A 25944-nucleotide genomic window follows, 5' to 3' on the forward strand; every position below is an offset into this window, starting at 1 on the left:
CTCCCCCTTCCAAAGGGAGTTGCTACACAGCCAGCTCAGTATTTGCTATTTCAGCTCGTTTACCACTTATAATAACACCACATGGCATCTGAGTAGTACCTGTGCTTTGACAGTCTATGGACTCTGTGGGAGTAGCTCTGTGCTAGTCTGGTCCAGAGAGGATTTGGGAGCACAGAGAAACAAGGAGTCAATGGAAGCCAAAGAACTACTTGTAGGGGAAGAAAACTTTATGTACCGTGGGTGTCCTGCCCTAAAACGTCCCTGTTTCTGACCCCATTGACATACAAAATGAAAGGGCAACACTAAGTGTGTGTTAGGGGGGGAACTAAAAAAGTTGTAGTGAGGGACATGGGAAGAGCTGACACCTCTTAAATCCCTGCTGTGAGACTGCTGGAGTGCAGGCAGGGGCTGTAGACCCTGCCAGCTTTTCCAGACAGATCCTGTCGTTTACAATACTGCTGATGGACAGAAATGAAGGCTCTGCTAAAAATGACCTGTCAGTAATGTGAGTTTACCTTTGAGCAGGTCTTTGCACCTGCAGTTTTATTGAGATGTCACTAGTGTACGCCTTGAAACCTCAGCTAGGAAATCCACAGCAGAGTCACTGCCTCAGCGAGCACAATGAGGCATGCAGATGTGCATCATCATCATCAGAGGAGAGCAGCTTTTACCTGGTATCTCCACTCCTCCTTCCTTCACCTTGAAGCTGGGAAGAATGAGATTGCTCCTGTATCTATTCCTCCTAATGAGTGAGTCTTATCTCTTTCTTTATTTTACGTTCAGTTAGAAAAGTCTTAATCCAGAAACAAAGTAATTCTGGGAGACTCAGATTGGTCCCTTAATGCGAGCCAATAAAATGATTCACATCTGGAAAGTTCAGGGTGTTTGGGCTTGTTTGGAAAGTCATTAGTTTGTGATGTGGGGTTTTACCCTTTCAGAGAAATTCATATATTTGGGTGGAGAGAGTTTTATCGTTCATTGTTAGTGGGAGAAAAGTGGCTGCCAGGTGAAATTCTGCTCTCAAACACAACGCTGGTCAGCTCTGTCTGGCCTTTTTATAAGTCTTTTTGTTGTCTGTTTGCTCCTAGGGAAGTAGGCAGGAGGAGAAAGTAGATGAGATTTTTTTTTATATACATTCTTCCCTTTCTAGTGTCACTTTAGATACACCCTGGGTTCAGCAGTCTGTGTTTTCAGAGAGATTTCACACTGTGTTTTGGCTCTTTGGGCTCCTTAACAGGAGCTCTAGGGAAATGTAGGGTGTTTTAAAAAAGACAATTCAGGTGACATTTATTTGGGAGTAAGTTTGTGTCAAGTAGAGCACAGGAACGGGTTGGAAGGAATGTTTCCTGAGCCAGGGCTGCATCCCCATCGTCTCTCCTGTGGCCTGGTGGGGACTGACAAACTTTATGCTTCCAGTGTGTTTGGGGAGAAAATGATTGCTCATTTTCTTCTTCTAATGAAATGCCCATCGAGTTGTCTGTAGCTTGCTTTGCTGTGGGTTTGGATTTGCCATCCAGACTCCTGCTCTCCTGTCTTCCTCACTTAGGTTTGACTTCTACGTGTCACTGTACAATGATGTGTTATTTCTGCTGAGACCTTTCCTCTCCTGATTGTTGTGATGCTGGGTAACTCCCAGCTTTGTAAACTGCAATCTGTAAAGGGTTTGCCCACAGAATTCACTGATGCTTTTTCCAATCTTGCTTGATTTGGTTATGCAGAGTTACAGTGGGATCGTTAGTGGAGGCTTCTATCCTGGTGTTGGTCTTTTCTGTCTCCCTGCTTTTACCCTGTTTAGGTAAAACCCCCTAAAGTGGGTTTTACTTATGAAAGTAGCAATTCAGACAAATGCAGATCTCTCACCTGCTAAGCACTGGTAATCAGTTTAGGATTAACCTAACCTGTGCTGAGGGTCTAAACTCGGTGGGTAATTTGTCTGTGTAGTTGGCTAATTAGACACACACTCTGGGTTTGGCTTTTTTTTCTCCATTTAAGGACAGTGCAATTGATTTCAGTAACTAAAACTCCCTGTGTCATCTGTGTTGGAAATGCCTGGGAGCAGGGAGCCAGAGGTTCAGCTCACTTGGCTTTGTGGGGTGGTGGGAGCAGCGCAGAGTCGAGGAGCCAGATGCCAGACAGGCACAGGAGTGTTCACAAGAGCCAGGTCAGCTCCCTGCCATCATGTTGAGTTTTTGTTGGCTGCTTGAGCATCGTCCCTTGCTTCCACAGATGGTTGAACTTCCCAGGGAGCTGGAATTCTGGTGGTGTTTTGGAGGCAGTTTGCTGGAAGCCTTTGTAAACTCATGGTTATCCTTGGGCTGGTGGGGACATGCAGATGCCTAGGAGCAACTCTTGAGTTAATCTGTGTGTTTTAACTCCTCAAATGGGATCTGCAGAGCAAGGTGGTAGTTCAGGATGGTCAAGCCTACATGTGGAAAGGGATATGTGCTGCATGCCTGGAATATGGGGCAGAAGCAAAGTCACTGCTCCACCTGCAGTACCTCCTTTCACCAGCGCCCCTGTAGCCAGGCTGGGAAATGGTGTGGAATTGATTGCTTGTGCTCTGAGTAAAATTAAAATCAGGAAGGACTCTAGATGGACACAGGGACAGCATCTGCCCTCTTGTTAGTGCACTGGAAGTTCTATTAAGATGTTACACTGTGTGTTTGATGTGGGCTCAACCCACAGCTCCTCGAGTTGGTGGCTGGGTGTTCAAGGAAAGGATTCTAGGCTGGAGTGATCTGTGACATTCAGCTTCTGTGCTTTTCTTCTGTTCCCCTTTCAAACAGGGACAGAGTTTGTGATTGGAAACACTTGGGCTTATTCCCCAGATTAGTGTGGGGTTGTCAAAGCTGCCATGTGACTGACAGGGCTTTGGTGACAGTGCCACTCTGGGCCTGAACTGACAGCAGCTATCCTAGTAGCCTGCCTTTCACACATCCTCCCTGGTGACATTTTCAGTCTGTCACTTAGAGCCAAGTATATTTATCTTACCAGCCTGTGCATTTGCTGCAGTTGAGTCGCTCACAGCAATGAAGAGCTGAGGTGTGAACAGCAGTAGGGGTTGGCTTGCCACAGAGGCCTGCAGCTCAAACACCGATGTTGGCCCCTTTTTTGTGGGCTGCCTCTCACAAAGAAGCCCCTTCCTGTGAGAAAGGAAAGTTACCTTTAAGGTACCAATTCAGTTACAGCTCTGTGAATAATGGTAGTTTGGTGTGTTTGGTTTGGTTGGTTAATGGCTGTTTTGTAGCTGAGAATTTACTGGCCTTTTAGCAGAGCTGTGACCTCAGCAGAGCCTCTGTCACATTGGGCACCGATTTGCTCCCTGGCTGCCAAGCTTTGGGCTTTTTGTCAGCATCCCACAAAATCTAGGGCCACAAAGATGCTCAGAGGGCTGGAGCAGCTCCCCTGTGAAGAAAGGCTGAGGGAGCTGGGCTGGGTCAGCCTGGAGAAGAGAAGGCTGTGGGGGACCTCATTGCAGCTTTCCAGTCCCTGAAGGGAGCAGAGAAACAGGAGGGGAATCAGCTTGTTAAAGGGCAGAGACTGGCAGGACAAGGGGGATGGAGTAAAGCTGAAGGAGGGAAGGGTGAGATATTAGGGGGAAGTTTTTTACAGAGAGAGTGGTGAGGGGCTGGAACAGGCTGCCCAGAGAGGGGGTGGGTGCCCCGTCCCTGGGGGTGTTCAAGGCCAGGTTGGATGGGGCCCTGGGCACCCTTGTGTAGCTCCAGGCCTGGAGGTTGGTGGCCCTGCCTGTGGCAGGGGAGGTACCTTCCAACCCATGCCATTCTATGATTCCATGTTCTCCTCTTCTTACCAGGCTTTTGATAATGCTGTTCTTGGAGGGAACAATCCCTGCTGCTACCTACAGTGCTTATTCCTTCATCTAATGGGTTTCAGTCTCCCAGTCTGTTGAGTATCCACCTCATGAGAAGTCTATCCACTGGTGCACCCTGAAGTGGCACCACTTGCACAAGCCCTTGAGTTTTATTCCTTCCCCTGTCTAAATGCAGACTTGTGAGCAGCTAGTGGGAATGTTTTGTGACATCCAAGATGGACTTTCATGACAGGAGAACAGGACTTGTGTTACTTTATTTTTCATTAGCCTGGGAAAAAAAATGTTTGGTTGGTGTAAATCAGTGAAAGCTCCATAGTTTGGCATCTCCCTCCCATCAGGTGTCTCTGCTGTTGTGGTGGGCTGGGATAGCTGGCTCCAGAGCCTGTTAACTGTGTCTCTACAGATCACCACCTGTGCTCCTTTCTTCATTTCCAGTGGTCGAGTCCTTGAGGAGCTTTAATGTTGACACTGGCAAGACGTGGGTGACGCCACGCGCAGCCTCCGTGCTGTGGCCCAAGGTTCTTCAGCACTCGGATGGGAACACAACCACGTAAGGAACTGAAGGAGGGAGAAACCATCACCCAGACTTCCCAGGTCTTTAGGGATGTGTGTGGCCTGAGGTCGTGCTGCACCTCACTTTCTACAGCTGGTGGCACAGGTTCCTCTGCCTGGGACCCAGGGCTGTTCCTCAGCCCTCAGGGGCTGATGAATGGTGTTAGAGCTTCATGGGCGTGAGGTGGATGTTGTCAGCCTGTGACAAGAAGCCGTCACGACGCTTCTCCCCTCACCCCCTGCTCAGTCGTGGCACTGTGCAGAGAGGATATCTGCTCCTCTAAACAAATGGCAGAAACCAGCAGCTGGGGTTTTGCAGTACTTCCTGGCATGGTGCATGGCTTGTTGAGGCTGCAGCAGTCACAGCACCCACCAGCTGTCAAGAGTTACGCCGTGAGCTCGGTCTGAAGACCAGAACGGGTGGGAAACTGCTGTGTTTTGATGATTGGGGTCTGTAAGGGGAAAGAAATGAATGACTGGGCTGGTGAGCAGAAGCCAACCACAAGTGGTTGCTATAGGGATAACCCACATTATGTGGAGCAGGTTGCTGGGGCTCTGGGGCCGACAGGGTATTGTAAGTTTTGGAGTTAATGAAACTTTTCTATTGCCTGAGCAGAAATTGGCTGGCTCAGAGCAGTGCCCATCTCATGCAGCGATGCTGCTGGTCCCTACTGTGGTGGTTGGACTTCCTCACTGCACCTCCAGCCTCCTTCCACCTCCTGTATTTTATGGGCAAGTTACCTCCAGACCTCTGCTTTGGTCTGGGGTCATTCTACTTAAACTATAGTTCTCATAATGGGAAGGATGGTGATTTGTGGGGGAAAATAAGTGTTTTCCTCTCTGTGGCAAATTCAGCTCAAACCCACACTGGTACCCAGTTAATTAAGAGACATTCTCAGAGCAATGGGTGGCCACCCTGGCACACAGATGATTTTTGGCACTCTGTGCTGCCAAAGGACTCTGCCTGACTGCATGACTTTCCCTCTTCTCCACCTTTTTTCTCATTCCACAGGATTTTGGTTACTTCTGCAGTAGACAAGGGGCTGGGCAGGCTGAGGAAGTGCACTGTTTTCCAGGAGGAGATCCAGTGCCAGGAGATACCTCTGCGAGGTACAGTCCCATGTCCCCTTTCCCAGTGCTTGCCTTGCCATGGGCAGGAGGGAGTGCAGAGGCTGTGTCCTTCAGAGAGACCTGGGCACGCTGCTCCAGTCCCTCAGGTCAGAGAAACGCAAACCCACGGTCCCAGTGTCTAGCCCATGGTTGGGACTGACGTGTTTGGAGGCTGCAAGACCTCTTCTGTCACAGCTTAAGTCTCCACCTAAGCCATGTTGAAATACAAGGCAAAGCTTTCTGTTTGTAGTACAATCACTGCTGCTACAGTTGCTGGTAACATTAGTCCCGAGTTGTCTTTCTGGAAGAGCTGAACCTCAGGAGTTGGCACCTTTCTCTCTGCCCAAGGCTGACAAGTAGTGCATCCATTTCAGTGTTGTTCTCCTCCGCTCACTCGATGATTCATTCAATTTCAGGAAAGATTAAAGGCTCCAAAAGCATCCAGGATGGTGGCATAGCTATTGACAGGAATTCAGATTGGATCCTGGTAAGGGACTGAAAATATCAATGGCTGTATTTTTCCAAAGCCTATTTTTGCTGGAGAATGCAATTAAGGAGACAGAAGGACAAAGGCTGGAAGCTCTTGGCTGGATGCTGGCTGGCTGGAAAGCCAGCTGGTGTGTTGCCTGTCATGAGGGACAACTGAGAAGGGCTCTTCTCATCAGCTCAGGACTGTGGTGAACCTTGTACTTCACCACATCCACCCCCACTCATGGGAGAAGGGAGGGCTGGCAGAGTTGGCTTTGGAGAAGCACCTATTTGGAGGCTAATGCCTAGCGAGCCCCCCAGCCCAGGGCTGAAGTCCTGGGTCACCTCATGTGGCAAGGGGTCACTCCAGGGAAGGTGTGTTTTCACTCCTGCTGTGTGGGGGATGCTGAGTGTTTCTCAGGTGGCAAGCTCAGCCCCCCTATGGCTTTGCCCATCCACCAGCCTGCCCCGCTGTCCCCACAGGCTTGCCTGCAGAAGAAGCACCGCCGAGCCTTCGCCACGATGGAGGACATGAATGGAGTCTGCACTCTGCTCCCTGCTGACCTGCACAGCACAGCCTTCCTCAACCTCACCAGGATGGGTATGGGAGCAAAGCCAGCGCTGTGCCTCTGCGGAGGGACAGACAGCAGCGCGAGGCTCCGCTGTAGCGCCAGGGGCCTTCTGCCTCCCTAGCCAGCAAGGTCTAGGGTCTGCTGGGAGAGACTCAAATTGAATTTTGGTGTGTATTTTACTGGCTTGAGCAGGGTTACAAGGTTCAGCCTTCAAGACTAGAATGCAGCAGCAAGGATCTTCCATTGTGGTGTCCCATGCATCCAAAAGATTCGGCTCTTTAGCTGGAGTTTCAGAAAGCATTGGCATGCTTAGCAGACAGATCCCCCTGGGATTTTGAAAAGTGCCTGGGCACTCAAGGCTGTTCCTTCCAGATTAAGGGGCTATTGGGCATTTAATTAAGGGAGCACATAGCTGGTCTGATTGGTGCAGTCACTGCAAAGAAGCAGAGATGTTTAATCTCCAGGCCCCATCCAGGTCTGGGGCCAGGAATACAAGAAAGATGTGGGACTGTTGGAAAGGGTTCAGAGGAGCCACAAAGATGCTCAGAGGGCTGGAGCAGCTCCCCTATGAAGAGAGGCTGAGAGAGCTGGGCTGGTTCAGCCTGGAGAAGAGAAGGCTGCGGGGGGACCTCATTGCAGCCTTCCTGTCCCTGAAGGGACCCCAGGAACAGGAGGGGAAGCAGCTTTTTAAAAGAGTAGACAATGTCAGGACAAGGGGGGTGGGGTGAAGCTAAAGGAAGGAAGGTTTAGATTGGACATTATGGGGAAGTTCTTTACAGAGAGTGGTGAGGGGCTGGAACAGGCTGCCCAGAGAGGGGGTGGGTGCCCCGTCCCTGGGGGTGTTCAAGGCCAGGTTGGATGGGGCCCTGGGCACCCTTGTGTAGCTCCAGGCCTGGAGGTTGGTGGCCCTGCCTGTGGCAAGGGGTTGGAGCTCTGTGATCCTTGGGGTCCCTTCCAACCCAGACCAGTCTGTGGTTCTATGATTCTGTGAATCTATGACGTTAGACACCTAGATAGTCTTGTTCCCTCTTTGGGTGTCTAACTGCTGTTAACAGTCTGAGCCTCAGGTCTTCTGCAAATCTGGGGACCTGGGTGGAGATAGACCTGAGTTTAAGGTGTGTTAAAAGGTAGTGTTTTGGTTTGTTTTGGTTTTTTTTCCTTTTAAAATCCTCTAGTTGAGACCAAGTTGAACAGCAATCCAAGCAGAACCAGCAGAGGCCAGAGTACTGCCACCAGCAGCAGCGCTTGTGGTGAGCTCTTTGGCAGCGCAGGGAACAGCCACATGTGCAAAGGTGGGTACTGGACAAGAACTAGCACCACTTCCTCCTGTAGTAGCTGACTCTGAAGCAGCTTGCTTTCATCTAGTGAGAGAGAGCGAGCTGGGGAGGAAGAGGGTGAGGTTTTTGAAGGTTATTCCTAATGGCAAACACATTATTACAGTCATTGTTCACTGAGATTTCTTAAGAATAAACCCTGTCACTGCAGCACAGACTGTGTCTTCAGCCAGACCTGCTGGATGGTGCTGTAGCCAAATTTTTCATTGCTTCATAATAATAATTCAATGTTCTTGAACCCTTGCTTGTTCTTGAACAGCCTTGTCAGGCTGTTTAGGTGCCTCTTCAAATGTCCTCTTATATTTAACTGCATTGACAGAACTGGGAACAGAGGTTGCTGTCGTTCTGGCTGCATCAGAGAGCACCAAACCAGATGATTTCCAGAAGGCCAAGACATCTGTCCTCATTATGATGAAGTCAATGTGGCAGAAGTGCTCAAAGGTGTGTGAATCTCCTCAGAGCCTCCCAACCTGACAGGCAGGGTGGATGAAAGCTCTAATGAAGACTGGAAAGTCTCCTGGTTGGCATCATTATTGCTTTTTAAACTTCACAGCGCTGCTGGTGATAATTCTATCCTAATGCAGGAGTGGAATGTGAGTGAGCAGAGTGGCTGAAGAGGGGAGTGAAGGAGCTAGGAGTGGATTTTCATGCCAGAAGTACGGGTAGATATTTCACCAGGCAAAACCTCTCAGGGCACCTTGAAACAGTGCATACAAAAAGAAGTAGTGAGGCTTCTAAGCCATTACTTTAAGTGTTTTAAATAAATCTGGGGACAAAGTGAGGCTGAAGCCACGTGGTCACGAAAGGCCTAGCCAGATAGATAAATACAGGAAACTCAGACAGAGAAATCATTGTCTTGAGCCAAAGAAAATGAAGTCAGTTCCTGGAGCTGATCCGAAAAGGATCACCAGAATACAAATGTGTGATGGAGACAGAGGGATAAAGACAGTTGTCTACCTATCACTTGCAGTATGTGCTCTGTGTGTTTGTGCAATGAGCTTTGGGACTAAATTTGGCACTCTGAGGGACTTGGGGATCCTGCCTTCAGTCTTTAACCAGCTCTGGCTTTCCTCCTGCTTTCTCCAGATCAGGTTTGCTGTGGTGCAGCATGGAGCCCAGGTCCAAACGGAGCTGAGCCTGGAAGAAAGCTGTGACAGGCTAACTGCTTTCTTCAAAGTCCGAAACATCAAGCCCCAGAGCTCCCAGACTGACCTCGCAGCCACTCTGCAGCACGTGCTGTGAGTTCACATCTTGAGAAGCTCCAGGAACACTCAAATGATTCTTTGTGTTTCCTGTGCATCAATACAGCCTCCTGCACCTCCTCTCTGTTCTTACCTCACACCCTTGAAACTGCCCTTTCCAATGCTTCTCCTGGTGACTGAGGCCTGTGGATGAGACTCTCTGGGGGACCATTAAGCCCACAAGTGTGTAAGCTGCTTGGCTGACACAGGGGCTTCAGAGTGACCAGTCACCTGCATCTTGCTTGCAGCATATGGTCATTTGTAGACCCAAGGCTTTTCCCATCTTTTTCAATGGTCTCCTACATCTCTGGGACTCGCTCTCTTGACTACACCTATACTCAGAGATGGTTGGGTCACCATCCCTGGATGTGTTTAAAAGACAGGTAGATAAAGTACTTAGAGATGGTTTAGCATAGGACAGGAACGGTTGGACTCAACAAGCTTAAAGGTCTTTTCCAACGTGGTGATTCTGTGATCATGATAGACTTTCTTCTGAGTAGCCACCACTAAAAATACTGACTTGTGCTCTAAAAATGCCCCATACATGCTTGTGAAAGTGCTTCTGAAGTCAGAGCCACCAGCTGTGAGCAGGCAACGTCCCTGGAAAGCATAACTCTTTGTGCATGACTGCCTTGCATGTCTGTACCCTTGTGGGCTGAGCGCTCGATGAACCGCAGCACCCTGCCACCACCACTGGCATTTCCAGCTCTGCAGATGTGGTTTGTCTCATGAAATACCTCCAGGCTTCTGTTTCCACAGGGATAAAGTCTTCAGTGAAAGCCCTGACTCCAGCCAGACTGGTGACAAGATCATCATTGTCATGGCATCCGGGCAGGTGTTTCTGGAAAACCATGGATGGGTAAATGTGATGAACTCCCTGGGAGTGGCTACAGTCAAACTCTACGCTCCTGGGGTGAGTGGGAAGCACCATCAATGCCACGTTTTTTGCATCAAAGCATGAGTGTTAGAGGAGTGGTGATTCCACCCATCACATGGGTCAGCCTTTATGCTGTAGTGATGGGTGGAAGAAAAAGTCCTCATGCATTAGACATGCAGGATGTCCAATCTGAGATGCCCTGGCTGCCCCGATTCACTCAGGCCTCCATCATCTTCATGCCAGGGAATCCATTCTGGATGAGGTTAAGGAACATGTCCTAGAAACAAAGCTGCTTGTTGTACACCTCTGGTGGATCTAGAGCTCTTAGTAGCTTGTTTTTGCAAATAAGGTCTTTCTGTGGCATCTAGGATCAGGGCTGCTTTTCCCAAACTTTCAGCAAACTCCCTTTTCAGGGCTTTCAGGTTTTTAATGGCAGTTTGGCAATGGGTTGGGTTTTCTGACTATGTATAAAAGATGTTCAGTCTCCCCCTCTGATGGCTTTTCTCCCTAGATTGGAGAGTTCATCAGCAACCAGTGGGTCCCAGAAGAGCTGCGGAAAGTCGCAAGCGAACAGTTTGTGCTGTCCACCTACAAAGATTTTGATGGTTTCCTTTCTGAGCTGGAGAGAGAGACTCTGAGTGATTCAGGTAGGAGAAACCTGACTCCCAACACATCTCTCTTCTCTATAACTTCTAGAGCGGATCTGTGATGGTGGGAAGTTTCATTGCTCGAGGAATGTAAATACATCTCCAGATCTTAGCCTGTTCTCGTGGTCATTTGCCCAGCAACAGGAAAACAAATAAAAATGATTTCTGTTACATGAGTTACACTCCTCCTCAGCTGACCAGCTGTGAGGACAAGGGATCACAGTCTGTACCTGTGACCTGCAGCTGTAATGCTGTTGTGGAAAGGCAGAGGGGCTGTGATGGGGGCGGTACGATACGCACGTTTGCTGCACGTTCAGTGTTCACTGTGATACACTCCTGGGGGTGCTCAGAGCAGGTTCTTTCTGCTGCACTGTAGCTGTAGCTTTATGGTGGGGTCCTGATCCACAAACACTTCCATAGCACCTGGAGTCTTGTGCCTGAAAGCGATGCTGACCGCAGGAATGAGAGGAATGAGGAAGAGCCCAGCTGCCAGGCAGCAAGGGGCAGGTGCTAAGGCGGGGTTTTCTTTCAACTTTTTGCTTTCTCTCCCACTGTCCTGTCATCTTCACTCTGACTGGTTTCCTGTTTCAGCTGAAAACATTCCAACTGAAGCACCAGAGCACAGAAACATTCGTGACAGTGGTGGCAGCGAGCTCCCTTCCTGGATGGAGGAGGACAAAGAGGAGGAGGAAAATGACTTGCGTACGTGGTGAAGTAGCTTTTAGCTGAATCATGCCATGGCCTGACAAAGTCTGGGGAGCTGCTGTGCTGTGAGCTGCCAGTCCTGAGGCTCACACTGAAGTGGCAGCTGAGCAGTCTCGGTGCAGCTCGGTTGCTTTTCTGAGTGAGATCGTATGTGCATTGATCAGTAACACTGGGAAAAGGACTTGGTCCTGACCAAGACTGCTGATTGCCTTCTCCTCGTTCCTTTACTTTTCATACCCTGGGCAGCTTCTGGAAGAGAGATTGCTTTCGTTCTGGATGGATCAGGGAGCATTGAGCCAGAGGACTTTGAAAGAGCAAAAGCATTCATCCACAAGATGATGAAGACGCTGTATGCCAAGTGCTTTGAGGTACTCTCTACTCTCTTTCTCCAGCAGCCTGGATGTGCTGTGCTTTAGCTAAGCTGCCTCTTATCAGAATTGGGGATCATTAGGATGGGAAAGCACTTCCACAGCTCGCATGAATTCTCCACATATTATTGCTTACAGTGTAGCAGCACATTCCCAGTCTTGATCCCAAGAACACTGTAAATCTAAAACATCTGATGCATATGCTCCTCAGTCTGTAGCTCTGCCACGCATGGAGCCCAGCAAGCACCATCTCTGCTTCCTTGTAAGGTGACAGTTATGGTTTCCTCTTGGTTTTCTGTCCCTGTTCCTGTAGTGTAACATCACACCCACAATCACAAGGGCTCCAATTAGGCCTCTTCAGCTACGCACCTTAACCAGCGTTGGTAGCTCCAGTCACCTATTCTGCTGCTTTCTTCGCTGAGGCTGGAAGTGTGATCCACAAACCGACCTTAGGAAAGTCTCTACCCCTCAAATGCTCCAAGTGTCAGCATATTTGGACTTATTTACATAGTGGAAGGAAGAAATGTTCCTTACGTGCTGTGCAAACACAACATGAAGAAGCAGTCCCATTCCCACGCTGCCTTTGGTAATCAGATCATGGTGGAAGAGGAGTGCTCCAAGGAAAGACAGTGTGAAGCAGGGAGCAGTGAAGCAACAGTTCAGGAATAGCACAGATAATCCCCTCTGTGACCTGCACACAGGCTAAACACAGCAGGAAAATACGAGGACTTAAAACCAAACCAGTATCTCCCAAAACAATGTTTCTCTCTCCTAATGGCACTTTCATTTTCCTCAGCAATAATACACCTACAACAATCTCTGTGTCTGCACTAGACGTATTAAAAAGCCACTTTCTCATGGAAAAAATGCCCTTTCTGTGTAGCCTGGCTTCTGTTTCTCAGGGATTTCTGGGCTAGACGTTGCAGAGAACACTCTTGCTCTGAATCAACACCTTTCACAAGCAGGTGCCTGTCTGCTGCTTCCTTCCAGTGCAACTTTGCTGTGGTACAATATGGGTTTGAAATCAGAACCGAGTTTGACCTGAGAGAAAACTGGGATCCTCGTGCCACCCTCCAGAAAGTGCTTGATATTGTGCAGGTGCACAACGTGACCAAAACAGCGTCTGCCATGCAGCACGTCCTGTAAGTAACAAAGGAGAGAGCACAAGAAATGAAGGGGGGAGGAATTTCTGGGGCGTTTTATAAGGGAAGGAGAGGGATTTCTGTGGCCATCCAGGTCCTGAAAGCAGTCCTTTACGTGGCAGTGGTTGAGTGGCAGGCAGCAGTTCCTGTGCTGTGCTTTAGAGGGTTATAAAAAGCAGCTGTCAGTGCCTAATTCTTGATGTAGGATTCTCTAGAAAGGCAGACAGCACCCAGTCTCTTTAAAATGTGTGAATATGAAAGAAATTCCCTTGCTTCCTTGCTGTGAGTGCATAATTCAACAAGGTTCTTCCCTCTAGCCCAAGGAGGAGGAGGGAAGCTTCAACTCTCACCCCAAGTTCTTTGGTTTGATGTTTTTACCAGGGATTCTGTCTTCACCGAGAGCCACGGGTCCCACAAGGATGCAGCCAAGGTCATGATTGTGCTTACAGATGGGGAGATACTCCTGGATGAGATGAACTTGACAACAGTGATAAATTCACCCAAAATGGCAGGAATCGAGCGCTATGCCATTGGGGTGAGTCGGGAAGGCGCTCGGGTCGTATCTTCCTTCCATTTCTTGGTAGCACCAGGGGCAGAGAAAAGGAGAAACTGATCCATGATCTGGTAAATAAGAAATAATCTCTGTGTTTATTTGTCCAAAAGGCTTTGTCCTGAAGTCTGGTTTCAGACATGCTGTATGTCTCATCTCCTCAGATAGTCTCCCTGCTCTCTTCATTCTTTTAGGACAGGAAAATGTTTGGGTTTATGATGTCTCGTAAATCACTGATTTCCAGAATTAATTGGTGGGTACAACAAAGGCATATACACCAAATACAGTAGCAGCCAGCTCCATGAAGAGGTTTTGTAAGGTTTTGGCTCTGGCAGATGTTCTGTTCCTTGACTGCCAAAGCAACTGCTATTTCTGGGTGTGCACATTGTGGCTGAAGCTGAGGTTTTTACCACTGACTGTTGAATGAAGCAGCTGGGGGTGAGGAGACTTAACACTTGTGTCTTTTGGTTTGCATCTCTCTTGCAGGTAGGAGGTGCCTTCAACAAAACAAAGGCCCTGAATGAACTGAGGCTAATTGCATCTGGTCCGGATGACACTAATGTGTTTCAGGTCACCAATTATTCGGCGTTAGACGGGCTGCTTTCCACTCTGCAGCAGAGTATTATTGGCATAGAAGGTAACCAGCAACCTTGCTATTTTATTACTGCCTTCTGAGAAATAAGGAGAAAGTGGCTTACCCTCTTCCTACTGCATCACCAGGTGTGCAGGGTGATGTTCTGGAATACGAGCTTGCACAAGCTGGTTTTGATGTGCAGATCGTGGACAAGGCAAGTGTTCTGCACCTACCCCTGCTAAACGGCTGTGTCTGTGCTTTGTACAAGTATCCTTCAGGATGTGTCCCACAAGAAATGATGGTGACACAGAAGTGTGAGACCCGTGTCATCAAACCTCCTTTGCAAGCCAATGCTTGCTTTGACTGTGTCAGATAAGCAGAAGTATCACTTTTATATAGTCAGCCAGTAATGAATTTTATTTTAGGATGGGATTCACCTCATGTGACTCCTGCTATAACCACTAGATCCTCTTTATTCCACTGGGCAAAGAAGCTATCTCCAGTTGACAGCTTTGGTTTTTCCCAGCATTCATGTTTCCAATGCAGAGATCATGCTGCAAACAAAAGAATTGTGCTCTTCCAGAATCCTATGGCTTAAAACCTTCATCCACCTGGGGCAAGAATGATCTTTAGTGATGCCTAGCATCTGGCAGCAGCTGGTAGAACTCCCCAAGATGTAGGGCCTATGGAATCATAAACTGGTCTGGGTTGGGAGGGACCCCAAGGATCACAGAGCTCCAACCCCCTGCCACAGGCAGGGCCACCAACCTCCAGGCCTGGAGCTACACAAGGTTGCCCAGGGCCCCATCCAACCTGGCCATGAAAGAGTGCAGGACTTGTAAGCCAGAAAACATTGCTGCTCTCTAAACTGCTTTGCAGGGTGCAAGAGGCCATTGCCCTGTGTTCATCTAATTTGCTGTATTTCACTTCTGCAGCAAGTCCTAATGTTCGGCGCAGTGGGAGCCTTTGACTGGTCTGGTGGAATTCTCCTGTACGACCTGGCAACCAAGACAGCTGTTTTCCTGAATGAATCTAAAGAAGCAGCCAAAAAAGCAAAATACAGTTACTTGGGTAATCAGCTTATGTATCTCTGAGATCAAACACCCTGATGGCAGTTTTGCTTTGTTTGCATGCAGTAGAGCGTGCCCACACTGACAGGAACGCCCCTTCTGCAGCATCTCACTGGGGTTTGAATATTTTGTCAAGCAGGGAGAGATTCTGATGCCAACTCTCTGTCTCCTCATTGTCAGGAAGATAGGATGTGCTGTGGGTTTGGTATTATTCTGTTGGAAAAGACCTTTAAGATCAAGTCCAACCATTCCCATCCTAAGCTAAACCATATCCCGAAGTACCTCATCTACCCTTTTTCTAAACACATCCAGGGATGGTGACTCAGCCCCTCCCTGGGCAGCCTGTTGCAGGCCCTGACAACTCTTTCAGGGAAGAACTTTTTCCTAACATCTGATATGACTCTGCCCTGGTGCAGCTTGAGGCCATTTCCCCTTGTCCTATCTCCTGAAGAGACCATCTCCCACCTCTCTACACCCTCCTTTAAATTAAACATGTGCCATTGGGTTCCACTGTGCAAGAGGACTTGCCACAAAGGGCATTTCTGAGAGCTGCTGAGGATAAATATTTCACTTGTTGTGAGTGTCTGGAGAAGAAATATCTTGTGAATCAATACGGTTCTTGGCTTGAGGACAAAAAAAGCCTTGCTTATCCCCCCCTCCTTCCCCCAGTGCTTTGTGGCCTCCTGAGCTCTGTATCTCCTGGCTGTAGCTTTGGCCTTGAGGTTGTACCAGGTAAAATAAGGTGCTGTGGGCTGTGTGTGTCAGGACAATCCTTCCCCCATTACCTCACTGTTACAGAAGCCCCACAACAGATCTCTCTTTGCTTTCTATACAGAGCAAAGCGTTCCCTTCACTTCTCTGAAGGGTGATTAAACCTTCCAGCTTGCAGACATCATCATTAAAAAGAAACAAGTTTATGTTGGAAAATTCCTCAGGAACTCTGACAAATGCTAAGAAAAGACATCAAGAGTTCAGGCCTGTTTTGGGGAGAACTAATTTATTCAGTTACCCTACAAGCTGCTAAGAGAGACAAACTTCAGCTTTGCTGGCTTTTCTCTCAGAGAAGTTACCTGCTATCTCCTCATCAATATTTTTACAAGATGCTCTGTGATCAACAACTTGATGTGGTGTGAGCCCTTGGGTCTCACTGTGTCTCAGACCAAATTCTGTGGGCTTTGTCCCTCAGAGCATGGTAAGGCTAACATACACTGATTGTTGTTCTTGTGCCACTGTACCAGGGTACAGTGTGGCAGTGGTACACACAGAATATGGACCCTTGTACGTGGCTGGAGCTCCACGGCACAGCATGAGAGGGAAGGTGCTGGTGTTTCAGGACGGGCGTTTAAAACAAACCCTGCAAGGAGAACAGGTACGTCCTTTGCTCACCCAGGGGTCAGGGGGGTCTCACGAATCTCATTTGATCACAGCAGCTGTAATTTCTCCTCCAAACACACTTACTTTACACAAGCACCCCACTTAGCCAGATGGGGATTACAGAGTCTTTGTTCGCTCCACATCGCTTTGGGAACATCCTTAGAAACACTGAAAATGGGAAAAAGACTGGGAAGAAATGGAGTTAAACAGTGTGGTGCTATATTTATGCTCTGTTCTCATGGCTCATGGGGAAAGAGGTCGTCAACCATGGTATTCTTTTTCCTCTGTCAAATTTTTGACTAATGATTTTGTTACTGCTAAACTGGCCTCAGGACCTGTCCCTGAGGATGGCTGTAATAAAATAAATAATAGGGAAACGATCCACATATAAGTAGATATGTGATGTTTTGTTCTAAAAATTGCCTTAGTGCTGCAAAGGACACTAATTCTACAAAGCTATATATAGAGAATTCCAGTGAAAGCTGCTTCTCTTTTTCTGGAGCACAGGTTGGCTCTTATTTTGGATCTGAGCTCTGCCCTCTTGATGTGAACTATGATGGGGTGACAGATCTTCTCCTTGTTGGAGCTCCATTTTATCACATCCAAGGGGAAGAAGGAAGGGTTTACGTCTATCGCCTGGAGACAGAGGTAAAAACACTGGTAGCGTAAACACTCCACGTTGGGGCTTTTCCAACCATGCCTAAGTAGTGACAAATACAACATTCCTCCTTTGTGCTCTCACTGGATGTGCTCTCCCTGTATGGTAGAGGACCGCAGGATGAAGCCAGTGGTCCTGTCTGAGTTGTTAGGATATAAAACAAGGAATAGCTAGATAAATAAATACTGTTCCATACCTAGGGCACACTCTTATCATGGGATAAAATCAGGTCTTCTGCCTGTCCATAGGCAATTTATCAGCACAGACCTTGCTCTGCCAAGCTGTGCTCTTTGCAATGCTGGCAATAAATGTGTGCATGGGTGGCTGGTAAAGCTCTGCTTCCTGGGGCTTGTAGAGATTCAGCTTACAGGATCCATTACATAATATACAGGATAGAAGTTAATTGCATCATTTTGATGGAGAAGTGAATTTTTAACAGGAAACCAGGAGGAAAACCTCTTTGGTGCACTGCTGAAATAAGCCCAAGGCACGTATGGGATGGCTGGAAGCAGAAAACAATAGTCTGGGCATCTGTTAGAATTGAAGTAACGTTGCACCCTCCTGTGGCTTATTCTGTAATAGGGTGGGGAAGGTGGGATGGTTTCTGTTGGGAAACAAGCTGGGGATCAGCTCAGTCTCCCACTGATTGAAGACAAGTCAGTGCTGCAGTGCATGGGCTTGCATAGGGCAGCCCAGGGACACTGCTTCTGTAGAATATGCCTGTTCTCAATGCAGAAGGATCAGGCTTTTGTTCTGAGAGCCAGCTGATATCTTAACTGCTTATTATATTGTTCAGGGCTTTATCATTCACATTTAAGCATTAAAAGTGTGCAGGAAAGGGGGTTTGGTGTAAGAGCTACTTGTGCTGCGTTTGCTATAAACACGTTTCCTTCCTGGATGTGTTTCAGACTGGCTTATTCACCATGAAAGGCCACTTGAACGTGCAGGTGACCACTCCTTTTGCAAGGTTTGGGTTTGCAGTTGCCAGCATCGGAGACATCAATGGGGATGGGTATGAGGATGTTGCTGTTGGAGCCCCCCTTGAAGATCAGCTTTTGAGCAGTTCCTCTTTCGGCAGCATTTACATCTTTAATGGTGATAAGGATGAGATCAAGAGCTCGTTTTCTCAAGTAGGTATCTCGTTGGGAATTGCCTCTCCTTGTTGTTTTTGTAGCAAGGGGCTGGGAGGAAGGGCACCCACATTTCCTTTCCATTGATGGGTGAGAAATTTGCAGGTGTCAGGTGGCTTCTGCCACTCCACAGATTTCTGCAGCAGAGCTGCTCCTTAATTGTAGTTATTCATCTGTCTGCCTAGGCAAGGGAACCTGGCTTAGGTTACAGGAAATTAAGAGCCAGGGCTTTGCATCTCACAAATGTTTCAGATTCATCTTTACAGCAGCCTTGTAAAAAAGAAGTAAATGTTCCAAAGGGCAAAAGAGAGATCCTGACACATTTCTTGATGTTTCCCCCCCACCCCATACCTTTTAGAGAGTAAAAGCCTCTGAAATTTCTTCAGGACTCCAGTATTTTGGACAATCCATTGATGGTGGCTTTGATTTCACTAACGATGGCCTCCAGGACATCACAGTAGGATCACTGGAGAATGTGGTTGTGCTCCGGTAGGTAACGAGCGCTCCTTGTACTGCGGTGGGAACTGCTTCACAGATAAATATAGAATCACTGTTCCAAGCACAGTGTGATGATTCTATTTGTAATTCAGCATCAGAGGGACATAAAAAAAGTATTTATGTAAAGAAATTATATAAAATGCAAAGCCTTTAGTTCAAGCTGTGAAGGCTTCTGCCTTTGTATGTCTAAAGCTTTGGGCAAGTATGAGATGGTGAACCTGCAGTGATTAACCCAGACTGAGGTCCAAGGAGGCTTTGGTGTCTGTAGTTCAGCACTGCAGGTCATTTAGACACAAAAAAATTAATTGGACAGACCATACCTCACTTTCATTTAGTAGCTGAGTGACCTGTGGAGTTCAAAAAGGCCAAGGCATGAAGACAGGTTTGAGTTTGGTTTTGCATGTTGTATCTGAAAGCAAATTATAGATAAAGAGAGAACCTGAACAACTAGGTAATGCATTTATCTCATGGAAACATACACACTGTGCTCAGTTCCTAAACTCTAACCATAGTGGTGTATTTTGGCTGTCTGTTCCTTAAGACTCTTGGGATTTTGTATGTTCTGAACATTCCCAGCAGAAACTGGAACTTCTGTAAATAGGCTGGCTTGGTCCAGGTGAAATACCATGGAAATACTGAGCAGTTCTTAGTCCTGCTGCCAGGCTCTCTTAAAACATTTCTTCCTGTAATGTTTCAGTTCAAAAATTTCTATTTCTGTTCCTTATCTGCTCCTCACTAACTAGCTCGAGACCAGTTGTCCACATTCTCACCAAAATGAGCTTCAACCCCGAGCAAATCCCACCTTTCCAAAATAACAGCATCATTACAGCAAACCTGTGCTTCCAGACTACCTCAGCCCTACCAGTGTCTCCTCAAGGTAATAAATGGGAACTGGGATCAGAGTGAGACCTAAGCCATCCTCAGAAGTCTGGCACTGAGGACAATTTCTGGTCCATCTAACAAAGGGTTCTGAAACTCTTGCAGCATTTTCGCAGTTGTACGTTGTGTACAGGGTGGATTTAGATGTGAAAATGGCAAAGACCAGAGTACAGTTTGAAGACCAGAACACCACAACAAGTGGGAAGCTGTTGCTCAGTGAGCACACGTGCTCTCAGCTGCAGCTCTACTCGCTGGTAGGTGATGCTGTTGGACTTACTACTGAAAGCAGGGTTGAAAGGATAGGATTGTTAAACAGGATCTGTGTGGTGATGACTCTGTCTTGGATTTACAGTGGGGTGGGGTTTTTTTTTCTTGCTGAGTGTGTTTTACAGCTGTCAGGCAACGTGTCATGTGCTGTCTTGGTTTGGATGGCTGTAAATCCAAGCTCCCATCCCTTTGTGAAGTATTTCTAATTGTAGAATTGTAGGAAAGCCATGAAGCTCTGCAGGATTAAAAGCAAACGTAAGGAAACTTCTTCACAGTGTGTAACTGAACCAGCCAACGCATTATCCAGGGGATGTCATGGGAGCCAAATGTATAAAATGATCCAAAAAAGCCACTTGATAAGTTTTTGGGTCACTGATGGCTTTTAAATGCTGTGGCCCAAAGAAAACGTCAGAGCCAGAAGGTCCCTAAGGATGTCAGATAGTAGAAGCTGGAACAGAGATGACGTATGTGAAGACTTTTGTGGTTTAATGCTCAGATATGTTCTCAGCTTCTTTCTTTCTTGTAGCCATGTGACTTTGACTGCTTTTCCAGTGTTTTCCTGAGAGTTAAACACAAGCTCTATGAGAAAAACGATAACATGGAGCTTGCTGTTCCTGTGCTGGATAGATACAAGCCTTCAGAAATGCATTTCCAGGTAATAAAACACAACACTAGGAAAGATTTTTCTGTCTTTCCAGGATGCAAAGCTTTTAGTATTAAAAATTAAACGAATCAATCTGTGGGTTTCTTGGCCTTTGCATCCTGCCTTCTGCTCCCTTTCCTAGTTACCAGTAGTGGTTTCTGGGTAGGCTTTAGGGCCAGGACTCCCCCAAACAGACCACAGAATATTAGGAGTTGGAAGGGACCTCGAAAGATCATCTAGTCCAACCCTCTGCCAGAGCAGGGTCACCCAGACTAAATCACACAGGAACGCATCCAGGCAGGTTTGAATGTCTCCAGGGAAGGAGACTCCACAGCTTCTCTGGGCAGCCTGTCCCAGGGCTCTGTCACCCTCACAGGCAAAAGGTTTTTCCTTATATTCACATGGAACTTCTCTGCTCCAGCTTGGACCTGTTGCCCCTTGTCCTGTCGCTGCCATCCCTGAGCAGAGCCTGGCTCCGGCCTGACTCTGGCCCTTTGCATATTTATAAACATTAATAAGGTCACCCCTCAGTCTCCTCTTCTCCAAGCTAAAGAGATGCAGCTCTGTCAGCCTCTCCTCATAAGGAAGGGGTTCTACTCCCTTAACCATCTCAGTGGCCCTGCACTGGGCTCTTTGAAGAGCCCAGTGTCCTTCTTGAGCTGAGGGGCCCAGAACTGGACATGATATTCCAGGTGTGGTCTCACCAGGGCAGAATAGAGGGGGAGAAGGACCTCTCTTGACCAACTAACCACCCCCCTTCTAGTACCCCCCAGGATGCCAGGATACATCTGTCTTGTTAAGAGAATCTCATCCCTAAGGTCCAACCTCAAATCAGCTCAAACTTACTTCTGACCTCAGTACACAGTGAGATGAGATGCTACCTGGGAAGGAGGAAGATGGGTTGTGTGTTTTGGGAAGGACTTTGCAGATATCAAGCTCTACTCTGGCACTTAGATTAAGACTTATTATTTGAACTGTGTGTTCAGTGGTAACAGCTACACAATCTTCTGATTAAGTAATTTTAACAATAATGAAAATTATGTGTGTGTATATATATAGTTAATTTTAGTTGTTTGTTTCAAATTGATTATTTGGGAAGCTGCAAGCTTCTAATAAAGCTCAAGGTGAAGTTTGCTGTCCTGTTTCCTCTCTTGCAGTTTAGTAGCAGGACTCCTACAAGCTGATACAGCTCTTTTCCACCCTTAGTCTGAGATCCATATCACAGCTGCTGAAAAAGTTCCACCAGGCTCTGTAGAGAGGCAGCTTTTTGCTACTTAATAGGAGTCTTTACCACAATTTAATATTTAATTAGCTGTCCATATAGTGTAGGACAGAGGAGTTTGGACATTTAGCACTGAGCAGTAATGAACACTAATTAGCATAGGCGCAGTACTCTTAGGAATTGTGGTGTTGATGGTACATTTGTTTCCTAAGAATAATTAATGAGATTCTTGAGTGGTGGTCAGCACTGCTTAGTACTTATGCACCCAACATCCAATTATTAATTTTCATTGAACTTCTACAGAAACATCAGCCACGGGCAGTAGGTTTTTAATGGGGAATAAAACTATTGCTAAAGGAAGCAATGTTATGTCTATAAAATAGTGTGTCTCTAAGATGGCACAGCATGTGAACATAGTTACTCAAGAAAAACACATCTCCTCTGGAAAATAAATTAATATTATTGCCCTCTGCAATGTAGAGGTAACAACTGGCTTTTCTTTAAGGAGACCTTGTCCCCAGTGAAGACTCCTCATGTTGTTGCTAATAGAGCTTCTCCTGGGAGTTGAATTACAAAACATCATCAATTTAGGACTGGCTTGTGACTAGAAGGACTTTTGTTTCCAACTTTGGAAGAACTTCTTCACAGTGAGGGTGAGGGAGCCCTGGGACACGCTGCCTAGGGATTGTGGAGTCTTCATCTCTGGAGAGATTCCAGACTGGTCTGGATGCTGACCTGTGTGACCTGTCCTGGGGAGCTGCTTTGGCAGGGGGTTGGACTCGATCTCTGGAGGTCCCTTCCAACCCCTGTGATTCTGTGATTCTCCTTCAGTGAGGTCATGGGAATTCTCATTTTCATAGAATGTATGTGCATATGTAAATGTACTCTGGATCTGTTACCTTCCATAAACGAGGACTGTTAGTATCTGACTTAATCTGTGTTTGCTTTCAGTTGCCTTACAAGAAGGACTGCAACAAGACCACCTGTGCTGCTCTCTTAACTTTGACAAGTCAGATTCAGTGAGTCACATGAGCTGTGGTACCCAGATTTTGCATTTAGCATTGATATCAAATGTCACCTTTGTGCATATGACGTTTTCTTACAGTTCTCAGAGAAGATTTGCTGTCCCTTTGTTTAAATTACTTTCCACCCAGTTCATCCCTCCCATAACATCATGTTTGCATGGTGCTGAATGCCTCCATGAGTGGTGCTGGGCTATTCTAGGAAACCAAAGGTTTAAACAACTAGAATCATCCTAAAATCACAATTCTGGCATTTAATTGTGAACATGGGGTTACATTTCAGGCTGATGGCACAGCCCAGCACTACAGCAGAGTTGCTCAGTTAATAAAGCCTTCGACACAACGGTAGGCACCTTCATTAAAAATTTACCCTGCAGATTCTCTGAAGGGCTAATCAAGTGCCTGAAGTCTACTTTGATGTAAAACAGAAATGATAAAATGTTACCTAAAGTTTGGAGATGATTGCTGCTATTGAGAAGGAAGCATTTTCCCCCACACCCTGAAGAATATTGAATAATTCATTAGGCTATTGCATTATCCTGCATGTGAAAGCATTTGGTGTGACTAATTACCAGAACCAGAATGCTTCAAGCCTCTCAATAAATAAAACCCCTTAGAAACAACATGTCACCCATCTCATTTTTTCCATCTGCTTCTAGAAAGGAGTTAGTGGTGGGCTACACTAAAGAAGTGACCATGGACGTTTCACTGACGAACAGCGGAGATGACTCGTACATGACAACTGTGGTTTTGAACTATCCTAAAAACCTCCTTTTTAAGAAGGTGGCTGTTGAGGTAAGATGTGGAACAACTCCTCAGCTAGCAGCAGGCTGCTGAAAGAAAACCCAGCACAGACTGCTATTCATTTACTACCAAAATAAATCCTCAAGTAGAAGGGAAGGAGCGTTTCAGTCCTTCAGAGCCTGAGTACTGGATTTATTTGATTTAAGCCTCCCAAGCTTTTATTGGGCTATTTGTACCTAATTAATTTTATGGGACCAGACACAGGCTGAGTTGAATTTCCCAGCCTGTTTTTATTCTGCATTAAAGAGCATTCCTATTCTTTTGGCAGCCATCCTCTCCTCCTATTCACTGTGGACAACCGACACCATTAACTTCTCTAATCTCATCCTTTAACTGCAGAATTGGGCATCCAGCATTCAAGAAGGCAACTGTAAGTCCAGACTACTTTCACCTTTTCCCTACTACTAAGATACTTTCAGTAGCTGCTCCTGCGTCCTCAGTTCTTTCAAACCCAGCAAGAGAGAATTATTTTCATATTCCTGCACTTAGTATCTAAATTTCTCCTGAAGGGGATTAGCAGAAAATACATTCGCCATGTGAGTTAAAGAATATATCAAGTCATTGATATTTTATTATGCCTTTTTCTTCCTTCAAAACAGGCAAATTTATCAGTGATTTGGCAATTACATGAAAGCATACTCCCAAACAAGTCTGCAGTCACTGTTAAGATCACAAGGTGAGTATAGCTGTATTCACCCTGAAGGAAATATCAGGGTTCCTGCTTGGTGCCTGTACTGTGTGTCACTCATTACCCAAAGCTACACTTGTTCCTTTCAACCATTGAAAGCATTTGGACCTGTGTGAAAAAGCTCTCCCTTCCCTTAGGATAATTTTAGCTTTGCTCACATTTCACTATTTCAGTAAAAGACAGAGCACCCTTTAACGTCCTAATTTAAGCATAGTAGGGATTTAAAAGCTTGTGCTTTCTGAAATGGCAAAGTGGATTCTGGCATCCTCCCTCCTTAGCAGAGAGAAGATTAATATATAGTTATAACCCAGCTCTGTTCCAAGTAAAGCTTTCACTCCAAATGACTGGGGTGAAAACATATGTTTCAGGGTGTTTTTCTTAATGAGACTTCTAATGGTGGTGGTGGGGGAAGACACCATTCAGCTTCCTTTCTTGAAATTGATGGGGTCTGACTAGTACCCACCATTATTTTAACAGAAATAGTATTTAAAAAGAGAGTGAGAACTCCTCTCTGAAAGCAGCCCTTCACAGTTTAAGGCGAAGACTTCTGTATGAATGTTATGGCCAGTTTTGGGGGGGGAGGGTGAGGGTAGAAGCTTTAAATTTTTATTAATAAAAGCAACATATTATACATTCACAAATCAGCATTTTTCAAGAAACATTTCAAGGCAAGGGCAGCTTCCAGAATCTGTAGTAATAAAGGGCTGCTCTGATGCCATGTCACCAAGCAGGGTGGCACCTCTCTGTTAATTACTGCCACCATTTCCATCCCTTTTCTACAGACAATATGAGTTCTCAAATGGTAGGAATAAAGGACAAAGACAGGCAGATAATAATGTCATTTCATCCACCCCGCTTTTTTTTTTTTAAAGCATAAATGAAAATAGCACCGTTCTGACTGCAGAACACTTCCTTGATGTCAGATATGCCTTCACTGCAGTCCTGAGCAAGTAAGTTTTAAGAATATTCAATTATATTGCATTACTTCAGTCAATTAGAGGGGGAGAAAAAGATTGAGATGATGCCCAGTAAGATTCCAATACAATTTCCATCTTAATAATTTCAAGCACTGCAGATTGTCAAGTGACTTTCTGTGGTATCAAGACAGCAAGAGTAGAGTTTGGAAGACAAACTGCCCCACAGGTGGGGGGTACTTGGGGCATCAAATTGCTCAGCTTGTAAAAATGAGTCTTTAAGAGAGATTCAGAGAGGCATCGAGTTGTCAGACAGCTCATACACACATCTACAGAGAGAGATGGCATAGACACTGCTCCATTTCTAACAACTCCAATGTTCTTAATTACTTAATGCATCTGAGTCAGGGGATGCACTAAAACAATCATCTGATGCACTCCTCTGATTTATCCTTCTCCTTAGGCCGGTGTCTTTAATGTACGTGAATGTCAGCGAAGGACTTCTTGAAAACAAAGAATTCAGGTTTAATGTAAGTAATTTAATTCAGATTTCATGTGAGCTGCAAATTTAGGTCGCCTGATCCATCTGCAGTCAGGACTGAAGAACACTGACTGCACCCTGTGTGCTTTCTTCTGCAGGTAAATGGAGAAAATCGCTTTAATGCTACCATCCAGTTAGAGATTTGGATTCCTATCAGTATACAAGGTCACAACATAATAACAGTCAAAAATGCATCAGGAACACAGGTACTTTTTCCCATTTCTTTTTTTTTTTCCTAATCCAATACCTCTTTACTGATCTT

The 25944-nt window shown here is 46.4% G+C and overlaps 1 protein-coding gene and 1 long non-coding RNA gene across 2 annotated transcripts; both read left to right on the forward strand.

Moving 5' to 3' along the window:
• Nucleotides 1–628: 628 nt before the first annotated feature.
• Nucleotides 629–24084, forward strand: ITGAE (integrin subunit alpha E; the record flags this gene model as incomplete). Its single annotated transcript, XM_084273059.1, has 28 exons — nt 629–749; nt 4268–4382; nt 5397–5494; nt 5911–5981; nt 6446–6563; nt 7710–7826; nt 8188–8309; nt 8955–9106; nt 9869–10022; nt 10498–10633; nt 11225–11335; nt 11585–11706; nt 12697–12848; nt 13230–13383; nt 13885–14035; nt 14119–14186; nt 14908–15043; nt 16281–16411; nt 16924–17064; nt 17983–18204; nt 18563–18693; nt 19446–19579; nt 19687–19835; nt 20375–20503; nt 22665–22732; nt 23395–23530; nt 23808–23909; nt 23995–24084. 28 exons carry the CDS (start codon nt 629–631, stop codon nt 24082–24084), a joined length of 3531 nt encoding a protein of 1176 aa, XP_084129185.1.
• A 97-nt stretch (nt 24085–24181) lies between these two features.
• Nucleotides 24182–25899, forward strand: LOC311198907. Its single transcript, XR_014617724.1, has 4 exons — nt 24182–24215; nt 25100–25177; nt 25605–25671; nt 25781–25899. It is a non-coding gene; the product is annotated as an uncharacterized lncRNA (long non-coding RNA).
• The last annotated feature ends 45 nt before the right edge of the window (nt 25900–25944 follow it).

The sequence above is a fragment of the Gallinula chloropus genome, assembly GCF_964237585.1.
Source record: "Gallinula chloropus genome assembly, chromosome: 19".
In the NCBI taxonomy this organism is placed as follows: domain Eukaryota; kingdom Metazoa; phylum Chordata; class Aves; order Gruiformes; family Rallidae; genus Gallinula; species Gallinula chloropus.